Here is a 19,616-nt window from a genome sequence, read left to right on the forward strand (position 1 = left end):
GCCCAGAGCCCGATGCGGGGCTCGAACTCACGGACCGCGAGATCGTGACCTGGCTGAAGTCGGACGCTTAACCGACTGCGCCACCCAGGCGCCCCAAGAATCCATCTATCTTTACTACAGTAATTCCAAACATTTCACCATGAACCTCATTTTTGCTATATAATCTTGTCACATGTGGCAGAACACATGTACTTTGTCAGACACCCATCTATCCGTTCTTTGAAGTGCAAAATAAAGTACAGAGACCTGAACTGACTTCTCTAGGTTCTCAGGGGTCCCACTTTAAACTTGTGGCTAAGAAGGGTCTGGGCCCTGCTGTCAGGACTCACATCGAAAGCCACTCTTCCAGAAACTTTTTATCTACATTTAGTAGCCTGAGGAACCAATTTGTGAGTTTCTTCAAAGAGGAAGAGCTCTTCTGAGGGAAGACAATTACCCTCAGAAATTATAGTACTTTTATTTAGCCAATATGAGTGATCTTTGAGAATTTTTTTAACCCCTTGATATTTCTATTTCCTAAGTTTACTTACACTTTTTTTAACATAAAAGAATAATTCACACTTCCTGATTCTTTAACCTCATTTTGCTGTACTCTTTCACCTACTCCCTGTTGCCAAACCAGATATTTTGGTGTTGTTTGGTCATTGTACTTGCAGCTTACTTTATCTGAAATGCTCTTCTCCCAGACGTTAGTATGACTTACTATTTCAGTTAATCTATGTCTTCACTCAAATGTTACCTCTCACAGAGCTCTTTCCTTACTGTCCTATCTGAATGCCACTCTGTCCCCTAATTTTTTGTCCCTTAATTCTCTGTCTCCTTCCTCAGCTTAATAGTCTTCATAGCACTTATCACCACCCAAGGTTATATTAAGTATTTGTTTTCTTGTTTGTCAGGCTGTCCCACTAGAAAGACATATAAGGTCAGGAAACTTAATTGTTTCTTAATACCAGATCACTTGAAACTTAATACCAGATCAGTTCTGGTATTACAAATTTTGATAAATATTTGTTAGGTAGATGGACCTATAGATGGATGGATGAATTAATGCAAATATTATTAGGCTATAACCAAAAAAGTACTTTTTTTCTACTTGTAATCTTCTTTGTTAAACTTTTTTTGTGTGTGAAAGTTTATTTGAGAGAGAGAGCGCTGATGGGTAAGTTGCAGAGAGGGAGGGAGGGAGGGGGAGAGAGAGAGAGAGAGAGAGAGAGAGAGAGAGAGAGAGAGAGAAAATCCCAAACAGGCTCTGCACTGTCAGCAGAGAGCCCAGCACGGGGCTCAAACTCACCAACTGTGAGATCCTACCTGAGCTGAAATCAAGAGTCAGATGCTTTACTGGCTGAGCTGCCCAGGAGCCCCTCTACTGTAATCTCATCAGAATATATAAGTCTGTGAATGTGAATAGAGACTTTTTATAGGTCACCTTGGTTCTGGGTTCTGGCTTACAGAGGACCTTCAGATTCTTTTCCTGTCATGCCATACGTCTACTGTGGTGCTTTCAGTAATTCTTGGAGGTTTTGTTTCCTAGTGGCCTGGAATTGAATGGCTGAAGTATTAGGAAGGGCTGTGTCCAGTAGGACAAGGATGAAAGTCATGGTCACCATTGTGGAATCACCATTATTAGATATGTTCATTTGTTCTGTCATCAACAATGGTTTCTTTTTGTTTTATTATTGATAATCTAAAAAAATTACAGTAAGAACAAAATAGGAAGTAGTTTGCCATTAACTTGACTGTTTGATGTTAGTCTGAGTCCAGTAGGTTTGGTATAAATGTCTCTGTGTTTTAAAACTGAAAATGGAAAAAAATCTGCTTGTTTATGACTTGGGTGGGCTTGGTTTGATTTCTAAATAGAATTAACTGACTTTGTGATTATACTGGTGGTTTCACCTGCACAATGAGATAGCCTCCCCTATTTGATCTCGGTCTTGAAAACCTCACAAGTTATGTTTTAGAAGCTCAAAAAAAATACTTAGGTGTTGATACCAAGGGGGTAGAACTGGTGTAGCAAAGTGACACCAGTCAGGTATGTTTTCAGTATTCTCTCACTGCTTCTTCCCACTACCAATTGCCTAACAACCCTTTTCTCTGCTGCTCCAGGGAATAATTTCTCCTCTGAAACTTTTCTTTATCTTTTTTTCCCAGTCACAACTGATATTGTTTATATTCTGGTTCCTCAGAGCTCTATTCTGGACTTTCTAAGATAGTAAATAAATAAAGCCTTTCTTAGATCTTAATGTGCTACCCAACGTACTTTCATTTCAGCAGGAGTCTTTGTTGGTAATACGTTTCTTCCTCCTTGGAATGATTCTTAATAGGTATTTTTGGCACTTTAATAGATTGCAGAGCCAGATATATTAGGAGAGCATAAAGACTAATTTGTGAGTCAGGTCAGAAAGATAGAAAATATTCTGTAGGAACATGGCAGGTGCAGGGAGGAGGAGTAGACAGTGATGAAAGATTAAAAGCTTTTTCATAGACAGTAGTTAGAAATTTTAGGCATGTTTTTCAGCTTCACTTTTCTAAATAGAATGGGTTAAAATGCTTTTTTATTGTTTTTTTATATGAAATTTATTGTCAAATTGGTTTCTGTACAACACCCAGTGCTCATCCCAACAGCTGCCCTCCTCAATGCCCATCACCCACTTTCCCCTCCCTCCCACCCCCTATCAACCCTCAGTTTATTCTCAGTTTTTAAGAGTCTCTTACGGTTTGGCGTCCTCCCTCTCTAAATTTTTTTTCCCCTTCCCCTCCCCTATTCTAATACCATATGAAACATATATTATAGCAGCCTCAAATTTAAAGAAAATATTTATGTCTAAAACAGAGTTGTAAACTTTTTTTAAAATTTTTTTTTATATTTATTTATTATTGAGAGACAGACACAGAGTGTGAGCAGGGGAGGGTTAGAGAGAGGGAGGAGACACAGAACCTGAAGTAGGCTCCAAGCTCTGAGCTGTCAGCACAGAGCCCAATGCGGGGCTCGAACTCACAAATTGCGAGATCATGACCTGAGCTGAAGTCGGTCGCCCAACTGACTGAACCACCCAGGCCCCCCTAAAGTTGTAAACTTTTTAAGTTCTTGTCATTGATGTACAGCCTTTTAAAAATACTGCATTCTTAATCTGTTTTTCAGTATGTAAATATGCTTGCCATAAGAAATGTTGTCTGAAAACCACAGCCAAGTGCTCTAAAAAGGTAAGAAATTATCACCTATGAGTAGTAAATAACAGATATATTGGTCTTTTCTACCTCATGAAAGAAAGCAAGCCCTCTTCAATGGTTTTATAGAGCAGTGGTTTTCAAACTTTTTGATCACAACTCACAGAAATACACTTTATGTCGTGATCCAGCATACATATATATATAGGGATAGGTATATAATTGGATTGATTTTCCTGGAACTATATTTACCTTTACTATTTGGGAGAGCTATTAAACTGGTTTCACAACTGACAGTTTATTAAAACACTGCTTTTAAAGGTTTTCCACTTCATTAAATGCTCATAACTCTTACTAGAAATTGTCTTGAAAGTGGTAGGCTATAGCTAAAGATTTTAACATTAACAGCAAGATTCACCAGCCCAGTTGGTGTTTTTACATAATTCAGCTTGGATACACAGAGATCTAAAAGGTATTAAACATGTACTTTGACACTTTATTTTAAAGGAAGCAATGATTTTTGATAGATTTCAGGCTTTTTTTGCTATATAATCACATTTTTTTTACTTATTAGTCACATATGGACAGTTGTAACAATACTATACAAATCTGAACTGTAATATAAATGTGTGTGTGTATTGTTTACAACCCAGGTACAGTATTTGCATCTGTTCCAAATTAGTAGACAAATCATGGCAAGGTGTACAAAGAGAAATTTTATTCAAGGCTTAAAATACAATGAAGGTGGGACATTTGCTTTGAGCTTAGGTGGAATAGCTTGTGACAGACTATTACCCATGCCGAGAATAACTGAAAAAAGTGTTGCTGCACATCAGAGAGCTAGCTGCCCAGGAAAGTTGGACTTTGTTGGAATGTCAATCCTAGAGAGAAGATAATTGCATAGTAGTGAATTTGTGTCTGTGAGATGTTTTTCTCCTAGTAGGAATTTGTCAATTTTTGCTGTAGAACATGAAACCACAATTTCAGGCAGAGTTTTTAAGAGTCAGAGAAGTCAGCACAACTTTTAGGACTCTCATAGGGCAATGGAGGCAAAAGTTGGAATTTGGGATTGCCAAGACCAGGAATTTGGGATTGCCAGGATCATGATCCAGGTGTAACCCTTGAACTCAGAGGTTTTTCCCTCAAGACATTCTCTGAATTCTTAAGCTATATGGGGTAAAAGGCTAAAAAGCTAAACTGGAAAAAAGATCAGAGTTTTCTGCAATTTCACACTGTTAAGGAAAAAAAATTGGAGTTCTGTGATCCACCTTCAGAGAGGGGCCCTACTGAATGTCCTACACTGGCACTGAGACCTCTGAAGAGCTGTACTCTCAGAAAGGGAGTGAGTCATTAATAGGCTGGACGTTATAAAAGCTGAAGACGAGCTTTAAGGCATTCTTGATTAGATTAAGATGATCTGTTCCTTAATTTGGCTACCCATCAGAGAGAATAGGGTGAACCCTCTCCAAAGAGACATAACATCATCAACGTTTATACTTTATCTATATATAATAACAGATATTAAGAAATGAGACAGAGAAAAAAACACATAGACAATGTCAGTAGACTCACAGATGACCCAATTACTGAATTTTCAGACCTGGACTTTAAAACCTTTTTTTTCAAATATGTTGAAATATAGATAAAAAGAAAATTTATTATTATTTTTTAATTTTTTTAACATTTATTTATTATTATTGAGAGAGAGAGAGAGAGAGAGAGAGACAGAGCACAAGCACGGGAGAGGCAGAGAGAGGAGGAAACAGAATCTGAAGCAGGCTCCAGGCTCTGAGCTGTCAGCACAGAGCCGACGTGGGGCTCGAACTCACAAACTGCGAGATCATGACCTGTGCTGAAGTTGGCCGCTTAACCGACTGAGCCACCCAGGCGCCCCGAAAATTTATTTTTTATCAATATCTGAAATATACATTTAAAACAGAGGCAAATGGAGATTCTAAAAATAAAAAATGCAATTGGAATCATAAACTCAAAAGATGGGCTCAACAGCATATTGGTCATAGGAGAAGAGAAGATTGGTGAACTAAAAGATAGGTCAGTAGAAATCTATAAGTGCAGAGAGCAAAAAAGAAGGGGGAAATACAAAGATAAACATGAGAAACATCTAGGAAAAGATGAAAGGTTCTTAAATGTGGGTAATTGGAGTCCAGGAAGAAAGGAAAGAGAATAAGGGAAAAGCAACATTTTAAGAGATAATGGCCAAGACATCAAGTCACAGGTTCATGAACCATTTTTAACCTAAAGCGGGATAAATACAAAGGAAGCCACACCAGATGGACACTTCTCCAAATGAAAGGAAAAAAAATTCCTTAAAAGCAGTCTGAAAGGAAAAAATAAAAGCACTGCTAAAGCAGCAGTGAAAAAAAACTGACAACTGGCTTCTCAACAGAAATGATGGAAGTCAAAAGACAGTGGCCTGGCATGTTTTGAGAGTTATAATAAAATGAAGCTAACTCAGAGTTTTGTACCTTGTGACAATAGCTTTCAAAAATGAAAATGGGGGCACCTTGTTGGTTTAGTCAGTTAAGCGTCTTGATTTTGGCTCAGGTCATGATCTCATGGTTCGTGGATTGAGCCTCATGTTGGGCTCTTTGCTGACAGTGCAGAGCCTGCTTGGGATTCTCTCTTATCCTCTCTCTCCCTGCTCCCCAACTCGTGCACGAGCACTCTCTCTCTCTCAAAATAAAGAAATAAACATTGAAAAAAAAAGTGAAAATGATGTGAAATTATTTCTAGACAAAGACTCAGAATATGTCACCAGCAGCCTTGCACTAAAAGAAATACTAAAGGAGGTACTCCAGGCAGAAGGAAAACGACATTGGATAGAAACAGAAACATAGGAAAGAATGAAGAAAAATGCAAAGAGTGAATAATATTTATAAATCTAAGTGAATATGACTAAAAATACAATAATGTCTTTTATAACACTTCAAATATATAGTTGACCCTTGAACAACAGGGGTTTGAACATCATGGGTCCACTTATTTGTGGATGTTTTGATAAACACAGTTATGTAAATGTATTTTCCTTATGATTTTCTTTTTTTAAGTGTTTATTTAATTTGGATAGAGTGCACAAGCTGGGGAAGGGCAGAGAGAGAGGGAGTCAGAGAATCCCAAGCAGACTCCATGCTGTCAGCACAGAGCCCAATGCTGGGCTTGATCTCATGGATCATGAGATCATGACCTGAGCTGAAATCAAGAGTTAGACGCTTGGCCACCTGAGCCACCAAGGCACCCCTTCCTTATGATTTTCTTGATAACATTTTATTTTCTCTAGCAGTGTACTTCATTGTAAGAACACAATGTATAATACATATATAACATATAAAAATGTGTTGATTGACTGTTTATGTTATCAGTAAGGTTTCCAGTCAGCAATAGGCTATTAGTAATTAAATTTTAGAGGACTCAAAAGTTACATGCAGGTTTTTGGCTACATAGGAAATTGGTGCCCTTAATTCCTACATTGTTTGAAGGCCAACTATATAGAATTAAACTGCCTGACAACAATAACAACACAAAAGTTACTTGGGTAAATGGAATAAAACTATACTAAGGTCCCTGGGTTATCTGGGAAGTGGTTAAATTGTTCAAAATACATTAGACTTAAATATGTTATGGATATTTGTTTTAGTCTTTAACCACTAACAGAAAAGCAAATGAATATATGTCTTAAAAGCTAATAAAGATGGGAGAATGGAAAAACGAAAAATATTTGATCTAAACGAAGACCAGAAATGAGAGGAACAAACATAAATTAGATCAGAAAAGAAAATACATAGCAGATTGGTAGATATAAGTCCAAATATATTGGAGATTACATTAAATGTTAATAGGTAAGATACTTCCAGTTAGAAGACTAGGTTAAAACCAACTGAAAAATCAATGATATGCTGTTTACAAGCAACATTCTTAAATATAAAGATACAGAAAGGCTGAAAGCAAAAGGATAGATTTGTATGCAAAGACTAACAAATAGAAAGGTGGTGTACGTATACTAGTACTAAAGTGTATTTTAGGGCAAAAAACATTTCGGATGAAGATGTTTTGTAATGATAAAATGGTCATCCCATCAGGGAGATACAAAAATTCTAACCTTTTTTATTTTTTTAATATTTATTTTTGAGAGACAGAGTGTGTACAAGTGGGGGAGGGGCAGAGAGAGACAGAGACAGAGACAGAGAATCTAAAGCAGGTTCCAGGCTCTGAGCTGTCAGCATAGAGCCTGATGCAGGGCTTGAACCCATGAACTGTGAGGTCATGATGTGAGCTGAAGTTGGACACTTAACTGACTCAGGCACCCCCAAAAATTCTAACATTAGGGGAGACTTGATATTATTGCTTTAATACCTAGAGACAAAAATTTAATAAGGGTACAAATGATAGGAAAACAAGATGAAAAAACTTGACCTAGTTGATGTGTAATGAATCTTGCAGTCTTTTCAAGAGCACCTGGGGATTTGAGAAAAATTGATTATATGTTGGGTTATAAAGCAAGTCCCTACAAATTTCAAGAGGATTGAAAATGTTGAGAGTACATTTTTTGACCCAAGTGATATTAAGCTCTAAATCAACATAAAGATAACTAGATAGTCTTCAAGTACTTGGAAATTAAGCAATACTCTTATAAATTACAATAAAAATGAAAAAATATTTTGAACTAAATGATAAAGTATGACTAGGTACAAAAGTGTGGGTACAGCAAAAGTTGTGAGTAGAGGACTAATTATAGCTATTTTAAATGCATACAGTTAGAAAGGATGTAAAGAAAGAAACGATCTAAACTTCTATCTCTAGAAGATGGGGAAAAGTAACCTCAGCAAATTTAATCCAAAAGCAGTAGAAGGAAGATAATAAAGAGAAATAAATGAAATCAAATCTACAAAGCCAAATTTTAGCGCTTTGGAAATACTAAAACCATGGATAAACTCTTAACAAGAGGGATTAATAAAAAGAACTTCTAAAAAACAAATTGTCACCATAAAATAATTCATGTATCATTGCAGATACTGTATACATTAAAAAGGCCTTTAGTTAAAGGCTATTAATGGATACCTTGATGCTAACAAATTTGACAATTTATTTAAACTAAGAAAAGTAGAAGATCTGAAGAATCATATCAATTAAAATCGAGTTAGTAATTGAAAATCTTCCCACAAAGAAATTCTAGGTCTGATCTTTGCTTAATTAACTACTTCCCAAAATTTAAAAAAGAAACAACACCAAATTTCTATAAATTCTGCCAGTGAATGGTGAAAGAGTGAATACTTCATAACTTTTCCCCCCAAACTGACTTACGAAGATAGTGAAACCTTAAAGTCAAACATGAAGGGATATTACAATAAAGGAAAATTGTAGGTCAGTCTATATCATAGCATAGATATAAAAAAATCTTAAACTATTAGCACTTAAATCTGTGTTAATGGCAACAAATGAAAAAAAAAAACCTTTGTGATAAAGTTGGTTTTATTCTATGAATATAAAGTTGGTTTGTCATTCAAAAATCAAGTGATGTGAACTTCCTCTGAAGATGGTGGAGTAGGAAGATCCTAAGCTCACCTTATCCCATGGGTACAACTAGATAACATCCACATCAGTGTAAATAACTCAGAAAATGACCCAAAGACTGGCAGAACGTGCTCTCCACAGCTAAAGGTAGAGAAGAGGCCACATCGAAGAGGGTAGGAAGAGAGGAACTGTGGTGGGATCTAAATGGACCCATAAGACTGTGTGAGAGAGAGGGACTCCATGGGCACACAGAGGGGAAGGACCTATGCCAGGCACCCCAGGCACAGGGTACTCACATGGGGAAGACAAATCTTCATGGCATGTGGCTTTGAAAACCAGAGGAACCTAACAATCAATGGGGCTTAACACCAGTAAATTTAAAAACCAGTGGGTTGGCTCTGGGAGAAGTGGGAGAGTAGAGCCCCCACCCTTAAAGAGACAGAAGAACAAACAGTCCTACTGAGATACAGCATAGAAGCAGCAGTTTGAAAAATGCATGGGGTGTATGGGAAGGATATTTATTTACTAATCTCAGAACATGTACTAGAGAGGAAGGGATCTTTGTCAGACTTCTCCAAGAGCAGAAGAGCTGGTGGGTGCCATTTCCCTCTCTGCCCCCCAGCCTAGATATACAGGCTGCTATGAGAACCAGCACTGCAGCAACACTCTCCACTTAGCTTGCTGACAGCACATTCTGCCCCCATGCTCTCCTGCAGAAATGCCCCCTCTAGTACATCCTAGGTCAGAGCCCATCCAAAGTGGTGCCTTGAGCCTGGCAGTGTGCAAGCAACACTGACAGGGACTGGCACCACTCCAAAGTGACTCCTGCTTAAAGGAGAGTAGAAGATAACCACATACATCAGTACAGCTGCAGCCCAGCAGTGGGCTGAGGTCAGACATCAGGTCTGACTGTAGTCCCTGCCAACCAACGAAAACTTTTCAGGGGACAATACAAGGAAAGCAGCCTGTAGTTTGGTGCTCCTGCATGTTTGGCCAACTCCTGGTCTGAATCAACTTAAGGCCAAGGTGGCCCTAGACTGGCCCACTAACAATACATGGGCCAAACCCTGCTCACAACAGGCAGTGAGAGCCATTGCAGATGAATGGACTGAAGGCAAACACGGCTTAGCTACAACAGCATGGTGCGTGCAACATACATAGGAAACACCCCTGAAACATCAGGTTCTGGTGAACAGGGGACATTGCTCTGTAGGCCATTACAGGACCTCTTCTTCATAAAGTCATCAATTTCAAGAGTGGGAGATGTAGCAGACTTTCTTAACACATAGGAACAGATGCAGAGAGACAAAATGAGGAGACAGAGGAATATGTTCCAAATGAAAGGACAGCAAGGGAGCTAAACAAAACAGAGATAAGTAATATGTCTGATAGGGAATTTAAAGTAATGGTCATAATGATACTGGATTTGAGATAAGAGTAGAGGAACTCAATATGACCCTCAACGAAGAGATAGAGAACATGAAAAAGAACCAATCAGAGATTAAGGACCCAATAACTAAAATTAAAAATAGATGGAATAAATAGACCAGAAGAACCAGAAGAACAGATCAGCAGAGGTCAGAGTAATGGAAAGCAATCAAACTGAACAGGGGAGAGAAAAATACTATAATAAAAAATGAAAATAGACTATGGGAACTAAGCAATACTATTAAGTGCAATAACATTTCCACAATAGGGACCCTAGAAAGAAAAGAGAGAGAAAAGGGGGCAGAAAATGTATTTGAAGAAATAACAGATGAAAACTTCCCTAATATGAAGAAGGAAACAAATCCAGAACCACAGAGAGCCCCCAACAAAATCAACTCAAGGAGGTCCACATGAAGACACATAATAACTAAAATGGCCAAAAATATTGTTAATAGAGATAATTTTAAAAGCAGCAAGAGAAAAGAAAATAAATACATACAAGGGAAATCACTTAAGGCTAGTAGCTGATTTTTCAGCAGAAACTTTGCAGGCCAGAAGAGAGTGGCATGATATATTGAAAATCCTGAAAAAACAAACACCTGCAACCAAGAATACTCTATACAGCAAGGCTGTGATTCAGAATAGAAAGAGAGATAAAGAGTTTTCCGGACAAACAGAAATTAAAGGAATTCATCACCGCTAAACTAGCCCTATAAGAAATGTTAAAGGACAGAAATGTTTCCTTTCCTTTGTCTGGAAAGAAAGACCATAAGTAGTAGGAATAAGAAAAATAGGAAAAGCAATAAAAATAAGTATATCTGTAAAAATCAGTCAAGGAACTGACAAAATTAAAGATATAAAATGTGACACCATATACCTAAAACATGGTGGGAAGGAGTGAGGAATAAAGTATGGGGTCAAACTTAAGTGACCACCAATTTAAAGATTGCTAAATGCATAAGATATTAAATATAAACCTAATGGTAACTACAAATCACAAACTGGTAGTAGATATCCAAAAAATAAAAGAGAAAGGAATCCAAGTATATCACTAAAGAAGGCCAGCAGATTGTGAGAGAAGAGAGCAAGGGACGAAAGGAACAGAGAACTACAAAACAACCATAAACAAGTAACAAAATGACAGTAAGTACCTACCTATCAGTATTTACTTAGAATGCAAATGGACTAAATGTTCCAATCAAAAGACATAGAGAGATGGAATGGATAAAAAAACAAGGCCCATTATATGTTTGCTACAACAGACTCATTTCAGACCTAGAAACACCTGCAGATTGAAAGTGAAAGGTAGAAAAGCATTTATCATGCAAATGGAAATGAAGAGCCAGGGTAGCAATAGTTATATTGGACAAAATAGACTTTAAAACAAAGACTGTTAACAAGAGACAAAGAAGTACACTATATAATCATAAAGGGAACAGTCCAACAAGAGGGTATGATAATTATAGGGGTGTCTGGGTGGCTCAGTGGTTAAGCATCTGACTTTGGCTCAGGTCATGATCTCATGGTTTGTGAGTTCAAGCTCTGCGTTGGGCTCTTTGCTGACAGCTCAGAACATGCAGCCTGTTTCAGATTCTATGTCTTCCTCTCTCTCTGCCCCTCCCCCACTTGTGCTCTGTCTTTCTCTGTCAAAAATAAACAAACATTAAAAAAATTAAAAACGAAGATATAACAATTGTATATATTTCTGCGCCTTTCTACATAAAGTAGCTGATAACAACCATAAATGAAGTAATTGATAGTAATACAATAATAGGGGACTTTAACAACCCATTATATTAAGGGATAGATCATACAAACAGAAAATCAACAAGGAAACAGTGACTTTGAATGACACACCAGACCAGATGGATCTAAAAGATACATTCAGAACATTCTATCCTAAAACAGAAGAACACATATTCTTTTTTTTTTACACATATTCTTTTCAAGTGCACATGGAGAATTCTGCAGAATAGGTTACATATTAAACCATAAAAAAAGTCTCAACAGATTCAGAAAGATTGAAGTCATACCATGCATCTTTTCTGACTACAATGCTATGAAACTAGGAATCAACAACAACAAAAAATCTGGAAAGAATACAAATACATGGAGGTCAAATAACATGCCATTAAATGATGAATGGGTCAACCAAGAAATGAAAGAGGAAATCAGAAAAACTCATGGATATAAATGAAAATGAAAACACAACAGTCCAAAATCCTTGGGATGCAGCAAAAGCTTTCTAAGAGGGAGGTTTTGAGCAGTACAGGCCTACCTCAAGAAACAAGAAACATCTCAAATAACGTAACCTTATACCTAGGAGAGCTAGAAAAGAACAAACAAAACCCAAAACTAGTAGAAGGAAAGAAGTAAAGATTAGAGCAGATAAAATGAAATAGAAACTAAGAAGACAGCAGAACAGATGAATGAAACTGGGACCTGGTTCTTTGAAAAGATCTAAAAATTGATAAACTGTTAGCAAGACTCCAGAAGAAAGGACTCAAACAAAATCAGAAGTGAATAACCACTGACACCATGGAAATACAAAGGATTATAAGAATATATACAAAGGATTATAAGAATAATAAGAAAATATTATGAAAAATTATATGCCAACAATTTGGGCAATCTAGAAGAAATGGATAAATATATAACCTCCCCAAACTGAGTCAGGAAGAAATGGAAAATTTGAACAGACCAGTTAGCAACAATGAAATTGAGTCAGTAATTAAAAAACAACAACAACAACAAAAAACAAACAAAACCCTCCCAACAAACAAGTCCAGGACCAGACAGCTTCATGGGTGAAATCTAACATCTAAAAAATAATTAATACCTTTTCTTCTCAAACTGTTCTAAACAAGAAAAAGGAAAGCTTTCAAACTCATTCTATTAGGCCAGCAATACCCTGAATCAAAACCAGATAAAGACAGTACAGGAAAAGAGAACTACAGATCAATATCTCTGATAAATATAGATGCAAAATCTCAACAAAATATTAACAAAGCAAATTCAGCAGTATATTAAAAAAATCATTTGCCATGATTAAGTGGGATTTATTCCTGGGATGCAGGAGTGGTTCAATTTTTGTAAATCAATTAATGTGATACATCACATCAAGAAAAAGTATAAAAACTATGTGACCATTGCAACAGATGCAGAAAAAGAGTTTACTGAAGTTATACCATCCATTCATGATAAAGACCCACAACAAAGTAGGTTTAGAAGGAACATACCTCAACATAATCAAGGCCATATATGAAAAATCTATAGCTAACTTCATAGTCAATGGGGAAAAACAGAGCTTTCCCCCTAAGGTCAGGAAGAAGACAAAAATGTCTACTCTCACCACTTTTATTCAACATAGTATTGGAAGTTTCAACCACAGCAGTCAGACAGATATGGAAATAAAAGGTATGGAAATTGCTAAGGAAGAGATAAAACTTTCACTATTTGCAGATGACATGATACCATATATAAAAAAAAACTAAAAAGTCCACCAAAAAGGTACTGCTAAATAAATTCAGTAGGATTGCAGAATACAAAATCAATCTATGGAAATCCACTGCATTTCTATACACTAAGTAGCAGAAAGAGAAGAAAATATTCCCATTTAGAATTCTACCAAAAATGATAAAATATCTTGGAATAAACTTAACCAGAGAAGTGAAAGTCCTGTAAAACAATGATGAAAGAAATTGAAGATGACACAAACAAATGGAAAGATATTCCATGTTCACGGATTACAAGAACAAGTTTCGTTAAAATGTCCGTACTACCCAAAACAATCTACTGGATTTAATGCAATCCCTATTAAAATGCCAGCAGCATTTTTCATAGAACTAGGACAAATAATCTTTTTTAAAAGTTTATTTATTTTGAGAGAGAGAGAGAGTGAGTTGGGGAGGGACAGAGCAAGAGAGTGAGAGAATCCTAAGCAGGCTGCACACTGTCAGCACAGAACCCAATGCAGGGCTCGAACTCATGAACCATGAGATCATGACCTGAGAGCCAAAATCAAGAGTTGGATGCTTAACCAACTGAACCACCCAGCCACCCCACGACCAAGTTAGAAAAAGAGAATGATGCAAGAGAAGGAAAAGAGAAGAGATTTATAAAAAAAGATCTGAGTCTCAGAGATAATACCTGGCATTTTTATCTTCTGTGAATTACTTCAAATAATCTTCAGGATAAGCTGTTCTTTTACAGTCATGTAAACTGTAGTTAGTAGGATTATGATGTCAGATACACTATTTTTTTTTAATGTTTATTTATATTTGAGAGAGGGAGGAAGAGCATGAGTGAGGGAGGGGCAGAGAGAGAGAAAGAGAATCTGAAGCAGGCTCCAGGTTCTGAGCTGACACAGGGCACAAACTCCTGGACCATGAGATCATGACCTGAGCTGAAGTAGGAAGCTTAAGTGACTGAGCCACCCAGGTGCCCGCAGATACACTAATTAAAGTAAGAAAGAGCTTGAACACTAATCATGGGTCAGTCTGTGTGTGCTTCTGCCTTTGGCTATGATATTGTTCAGTTAAACTTCCCTGAAGTTGGGGCGCCTGGGTGGCTCACTCGGTTAAGCGTCCGACTTCGGCTCAGGTCATGATCTCGCAGTCCGTGAGTTCGAGCCCCACGTCGGGCTCTGTGCTGACCGCTCAGAGCCTGGAGCCTGTTTCAGATTCTGTGTCTCCCTCTTTCTCTGACCCTCCCCCGTTCATGCTCTCTCTCTCTGTCTCTCAAAAATAAATAAACGTTAAAAAAAAAATTAAAAAAAAAAAAAACTTCCCTGAAGTTTACATAAACATTGAAGCATTGTTAAGCCTCAGAAATTACTGGCAGCTCTAATTCATATCTAATCAGACTTTCTGTTGGTGCTTGGTAAATGTTTAGCACACAAAGTCTATTCCCTTTCTCCTTTGTCCAAATCCCAACTTTATGTGAAGAACTTTTTAACAGGAAGGGGAACAGTAGCCTGTTGCCACTGTCTTCATTCTCTACCCCATTATATTTTGAGGGGATTCGTAGTGGTAGAGGATTGAAAAGTACATCTCACTTGATATATATTGTCAGTGTTAACCAGAATTCCCTTTCCCTCCAACTCCTATAACTGTGTTCATGAAACTTCAGGGAAATAAAAAGTAGTTCCTCTTAAGTAACTGGTTAAATATGTTTAAAGATGTTTGAATGTATTTGGAAACAGAAAATTATCTTCCATTTAGTATGATCCAGAGCTGTCATCTCGACAATTTGGGGTTGAATTGTCCCGTTTGACCAGTGAAGAACGAACTGTTCCTTTAGTGGTGGAAAAGCTCATAAACTACATTGAAATGCATGGACTGTACACAGAAGGTATTTACCGAAAGTCTGGTTCAACTAATAAAATCAAGGAGCTCCGACAGGGTCTAGATACAGGTAAGATAGTGCTCTCCAAATCAAGACCACATGCTTTTATTTAAATAGGTCATTTTACACTCTTAAAGTTTTCATTACATGTTGCCTTTTTTTCTCGTAGCCAAAAGAATGCAATCTTTTCTGTGGTGCTTATTCATTTTGTGGCTTTCTAAAGAATCTTTGTTTTTATGTGGTCAGTTCAGCAAACACATATTGAGTGTGTCATTTATACAAGGCATTATTAGGTACTTCAGACAGATCTCATTTAATCTTAACAATTTGGTATGGTCATGATATCTGTAATTTACAAAGAAGAAAATAATTTAAAGAAAATTACATAATGATCTGTTGATGATGATGTAGAGCAGTGTGCCAATGTTTTTATTCTAATCTTCACAACAGTCCTATGATTTAGGGATTATTATCCTACTTAAAGAAACTGAGGCTTACAGAGGATCTTGCCCAAAGACTCACCACCAATAAGTGATCAAGCTGGGATTTAACCCCAGATGTTCTGAATTCATAATCTAAACTATCGCCTATTAGTCTGTTATTTTGACTCCCAAGTGTGCTGTTTCTGATGCATGTTCTCACCTTCCTATATTGATGACATAATTATTTAGTGGATTAAACATGTACCTGTGTAGAACTGTAGCCTCAGCCCCGGAATATATCAGGAGTTTGACTTTGGTTTCATTGTCAACTTCTACTTTTTATCACTATTGGGAAGGAATAGATCATTTTGAATCAAACATAGATACAAAGCTTGTCTCTGTGTCTCCAGGAACCTATCTACATGCTTTTTCTTTCTAGTTGTTTTGTTTTGTTGTTGTTGTTGTTTTAATGGGCAAATCAGGGAGAAATTAGTATGGAAATAACAGAAAATGTTTGGTAAAACTCAAGCAGGAACTTCTGCCTACCAGAGACTCCATCTACTTCAGTTTAAAGGCAGTTTCCAACTTGTGTCTTGCACCTTGGGTCAGCACAAATGAAAAATCATTCATCCTATATCCTCCCAATCATTTCCTTTGTATAACCTTTGGGAGTTTATAAGTGAAACAGAGTAAAGATATGTCCTTTACATTTCCTAAGTTCAGTTATTGCTGTCCTTTCATCTTTAAAAATGACTTAACATTAGCCTTATTTTTAGAAAATGTCTTCTGGGCCTTTTCCCCATGTGTCATCCAAAGCATTGCTAATGAAAGTGTGGCTCACAGACCAATCTACAAGATAAGTACAAAAACTGAGTATAAGCATTTAGAAATACTTATAACAGTATTTAACAGAGCTTTGACATGAAAGCATATGATCTTTTATTTTACTTATTTAGCAGTCTACAACAGATTTGGAAAACAAACAAAAAGCTGTTCCTTTACCACTGTTAGAAGTGCTTTTCTAGAGCAAACAATTAGATTGTAGAAGGTATTAGTTCAATTAAGAACATGAAGGCTTCCTTGGTGATGATAGTTTCTAAAGTGAATTATTTTAATTTCTTTGCATGTTTTGGCTTTGTTATCTAACTCTTGTCTATAAACAGATGCTGAGAATGTAAACCTGGATGACTATAACATACATGTCATTGCAAGTGTATTCAAACAATGGCTTCGTGATTTGCCCAATCCACTCATGACCTTTGAGCTCTATGAGGAATTTCTTCGAGCTATGGGTAAATACAGGCTTCCTGGATTCCACGGAAGGGCTATACTTGGGAAAGGAATGCTGTCTTCATTATATATTTATTTAGTCATCCTCTAGTGGTTTAGTCCATATAGGTCCAAAAGTAAGCTTTTGACAGTCAATACAGAACTGCCACTGTATTCTCACCTATTCATTTGTTGGTTTTTGAGAGCTTCATTAAAATGTCAGGATCCCAAAAGTTTTCTGAGTAAGTCAGCTAGTTGCTTCTCACAAAGAGATTGAAAGACTAAGATTACAAATTATAAACACATTAGAAAACTAAATAGATTTAAGGGCCAGCTTATATTCATTTAAATTGTGAATCTAGGCAAGATCTCTGCTGTCTATTTTATGCCAGGCCTACTAGATGATGGAGTTTAGTTTTTCAGCACTACAGGTATGTAGGGTGTTGCTGAAGGCCTGCCTATACGTGTTTAGGCCCTGAGGCATTACTCCTCAAATTCCTATAAGACCAATTTATAAATTACATGGCAATTAATTAATTTTAATGGGGGAATCCACCTGCCACAAAACGCCTAATAAACTAGGCCGTCTCTTTCCCCTTGCTGTAATAAGGATTACTGGGATATAGATTAAAACCAGGAGACTGCTTAGTGAATATAGAATTCAAGCAAAGGAAGATTAGTGGTAACTGTGAGTTGCTCGTTTTCTGTCATACAGGTACAACTGTCTCTCCTAAAACTTTAAAATTTAGAGCCAGGCTGCCCTGCTTCCATCTGTTCAGGAGGAAGATACAGCATATAAGAGGGCGTATTCAATTTTATTTGCTGTCCTTACTCTTTCTAGGCCTTCAGGAGAGGAAAGAAACAATCCGTGGTGTATACTCTGTGATTGACCAGCTCTCTCGAACTCATCTCAATACACTGGAACGCCTCATCTTTCATCTAGTCAGGTAATTTCAAGGAGCAAGGAAAGATATGATAGTTTTGGGTTTGTTTGTTTTTTTTTTTTTTGATTCTTTTAAATGAGGGAAGAACTCCTTCATTTGGAAAACTGACAGATCTTTTTTTTCCTATTTATAAAGTCAGCGACTCAAATAGGGGCTTACAGTTCCTTGGAGCAGAAAGCCTCAGCTGAGTTGGACTGCATGACAGGTGCTTCTCTGCCCTGTTTGAGCCATGTAACAACTTCAACCTCATGGTGGCACTATGTAGCCTAGCCTGTTATCTCATTCCTGAACTAGGAAGTAGACATAACCTAATTCAAAGGAGGTGGGTTCAAATGGTGCTTGAGAATTGACTGACCAGAGACTTCAGGAGTGGTCTCTCTTCTCTGAGTATAAATATCTGCAGTAGTTGGGTAGAAAGTTATGTTTATTTTTATTAGATAAATATCTGGTAAATACTAGATAAATGTTAGATGAATATCTAATATGACTATCTGAAAATGCCTTAAAGTCTCTGCTGTGCATTCTTCAGACACGTTTATCAGGTGTATGGTAGTGGGTCAGAAATTTCCCTTGATAAGCTATCTGCTAGCCTATATTGCTTCAAGTAAGGGACAGAGGGAAAGTGCATTAAAAAAAAAAAAAAAAAGTATATTTTCCAGAGGCAAAGGAATAGCTTTGGGAAAAGTCTACAAGTATCTTCTTTCAACTGATATGTATATCCCTCCAGTACTATGTGCTTGATGTCATACGTCATCTTTTTCTCATATCCTCTGCCAGTGTCCTTACTATTTACCCTTTTTTTCTGAACTTCACTTGGTTTTTTTATTCCTTAGGATTGCTCTACAGGAAGAAACTAATCGAATGTCTGCTAATGCTTTAGCCATTGTGTTCGCACCCTGCATTCTCCGCTGCCCTGATACCATTGACCCACTACAAAGTGTGCAGGACATCAGTAAGACTACCACGTAAGGCCTGTCGTTAACACCTCCACAAGACCCCAGAAACTTCTGAGTCAGTGTAGCCACTTTATCCAGATATCGAACATAGTGAATGATTTCTTAAGTTCAGATGTTTTTAAGAAGATTGTTAGACACCATTGGGTTTTCTTATGCTGAAGATGAAAATTTTTTTTTAGATTCTATTCAACTGAACACCATTTGTTTTGAAGGATCTTTTTAAATTTAGCTTTTCTTTAGCAATGCTTGTAATCTCTAAAAATATTTTAGAATTTCATTTTACCAAATTATGTATACTTTGTATCTTCCCATAATTAGTCTAACTGGTTCCGAATCCCTTTGGCCTTAGTACTTCAGTATTTCTGCATTTTACTTTAACCTTTTTTGGTGGGCCTCTGGTTTCCTTCTAGATTGATGGTTCTTAACCTTGACTGCAAAAAGAGCTTTAAAAAAAATCCTGGTGTTTTTGTCCCATCCTAGAGAGTCTAATTTAATTGGTCTGGGGTATGGCCTGGGCTTTGCGACATATAGTCACTCCTCGGGTGGGTACTGAAGTA

General features: G+C 37.1%; 1 protein-coding gene across 1 annotated transcript in view; it reads left to right on the forward strand.

Moving 5' to 3' along the window:
• The window catches only part of MYO9A (myosin IXA), a 253,196-nt gene that overhangs the window by 187,404 nt on the left and 46,176 nt on the right, over positions 1–19,616 (forward strand). The window contains exons 35-39 of the mRNA XM_047074849.1: positions 3,140–3,201; positions 15,345–15,537; positions 17,054–17,182; positions 18,001–18,106; positions 18,937–19,068. Of these exons, the coding sequence (XP_046930805.1) occupies positions 3,140–3,201; positions 15,345–15,537; positions 17,054–17,182; positions 18,001–18,106; positions 18,937–19,068 (622 nt within the window). The remainder of the gene's footprint in view (positions 1–3,139; positions 3,202–15,344; positions 15,538–17,053; positions 17,183–18,000; positions 18,107–18,936; positions 19,069–19,616) is intronic.

Source organism: Lynx rufus, unplaced genomic scaffold, assembly GCF_022079265.1.
Source record: "Lynx rufus isolate CCGP_SWC_20201006 ecotype Redwood Valley unplaced genomic scaffold, mLynRuf1.p SCAF_13, whole genome shotgun sequence".
Taxonomy (NCBI): Eukaryota; Metazoa; Chordata; class Mammalia; order Carnivora; family Felidae; genus Lynx; species Lynx rufus.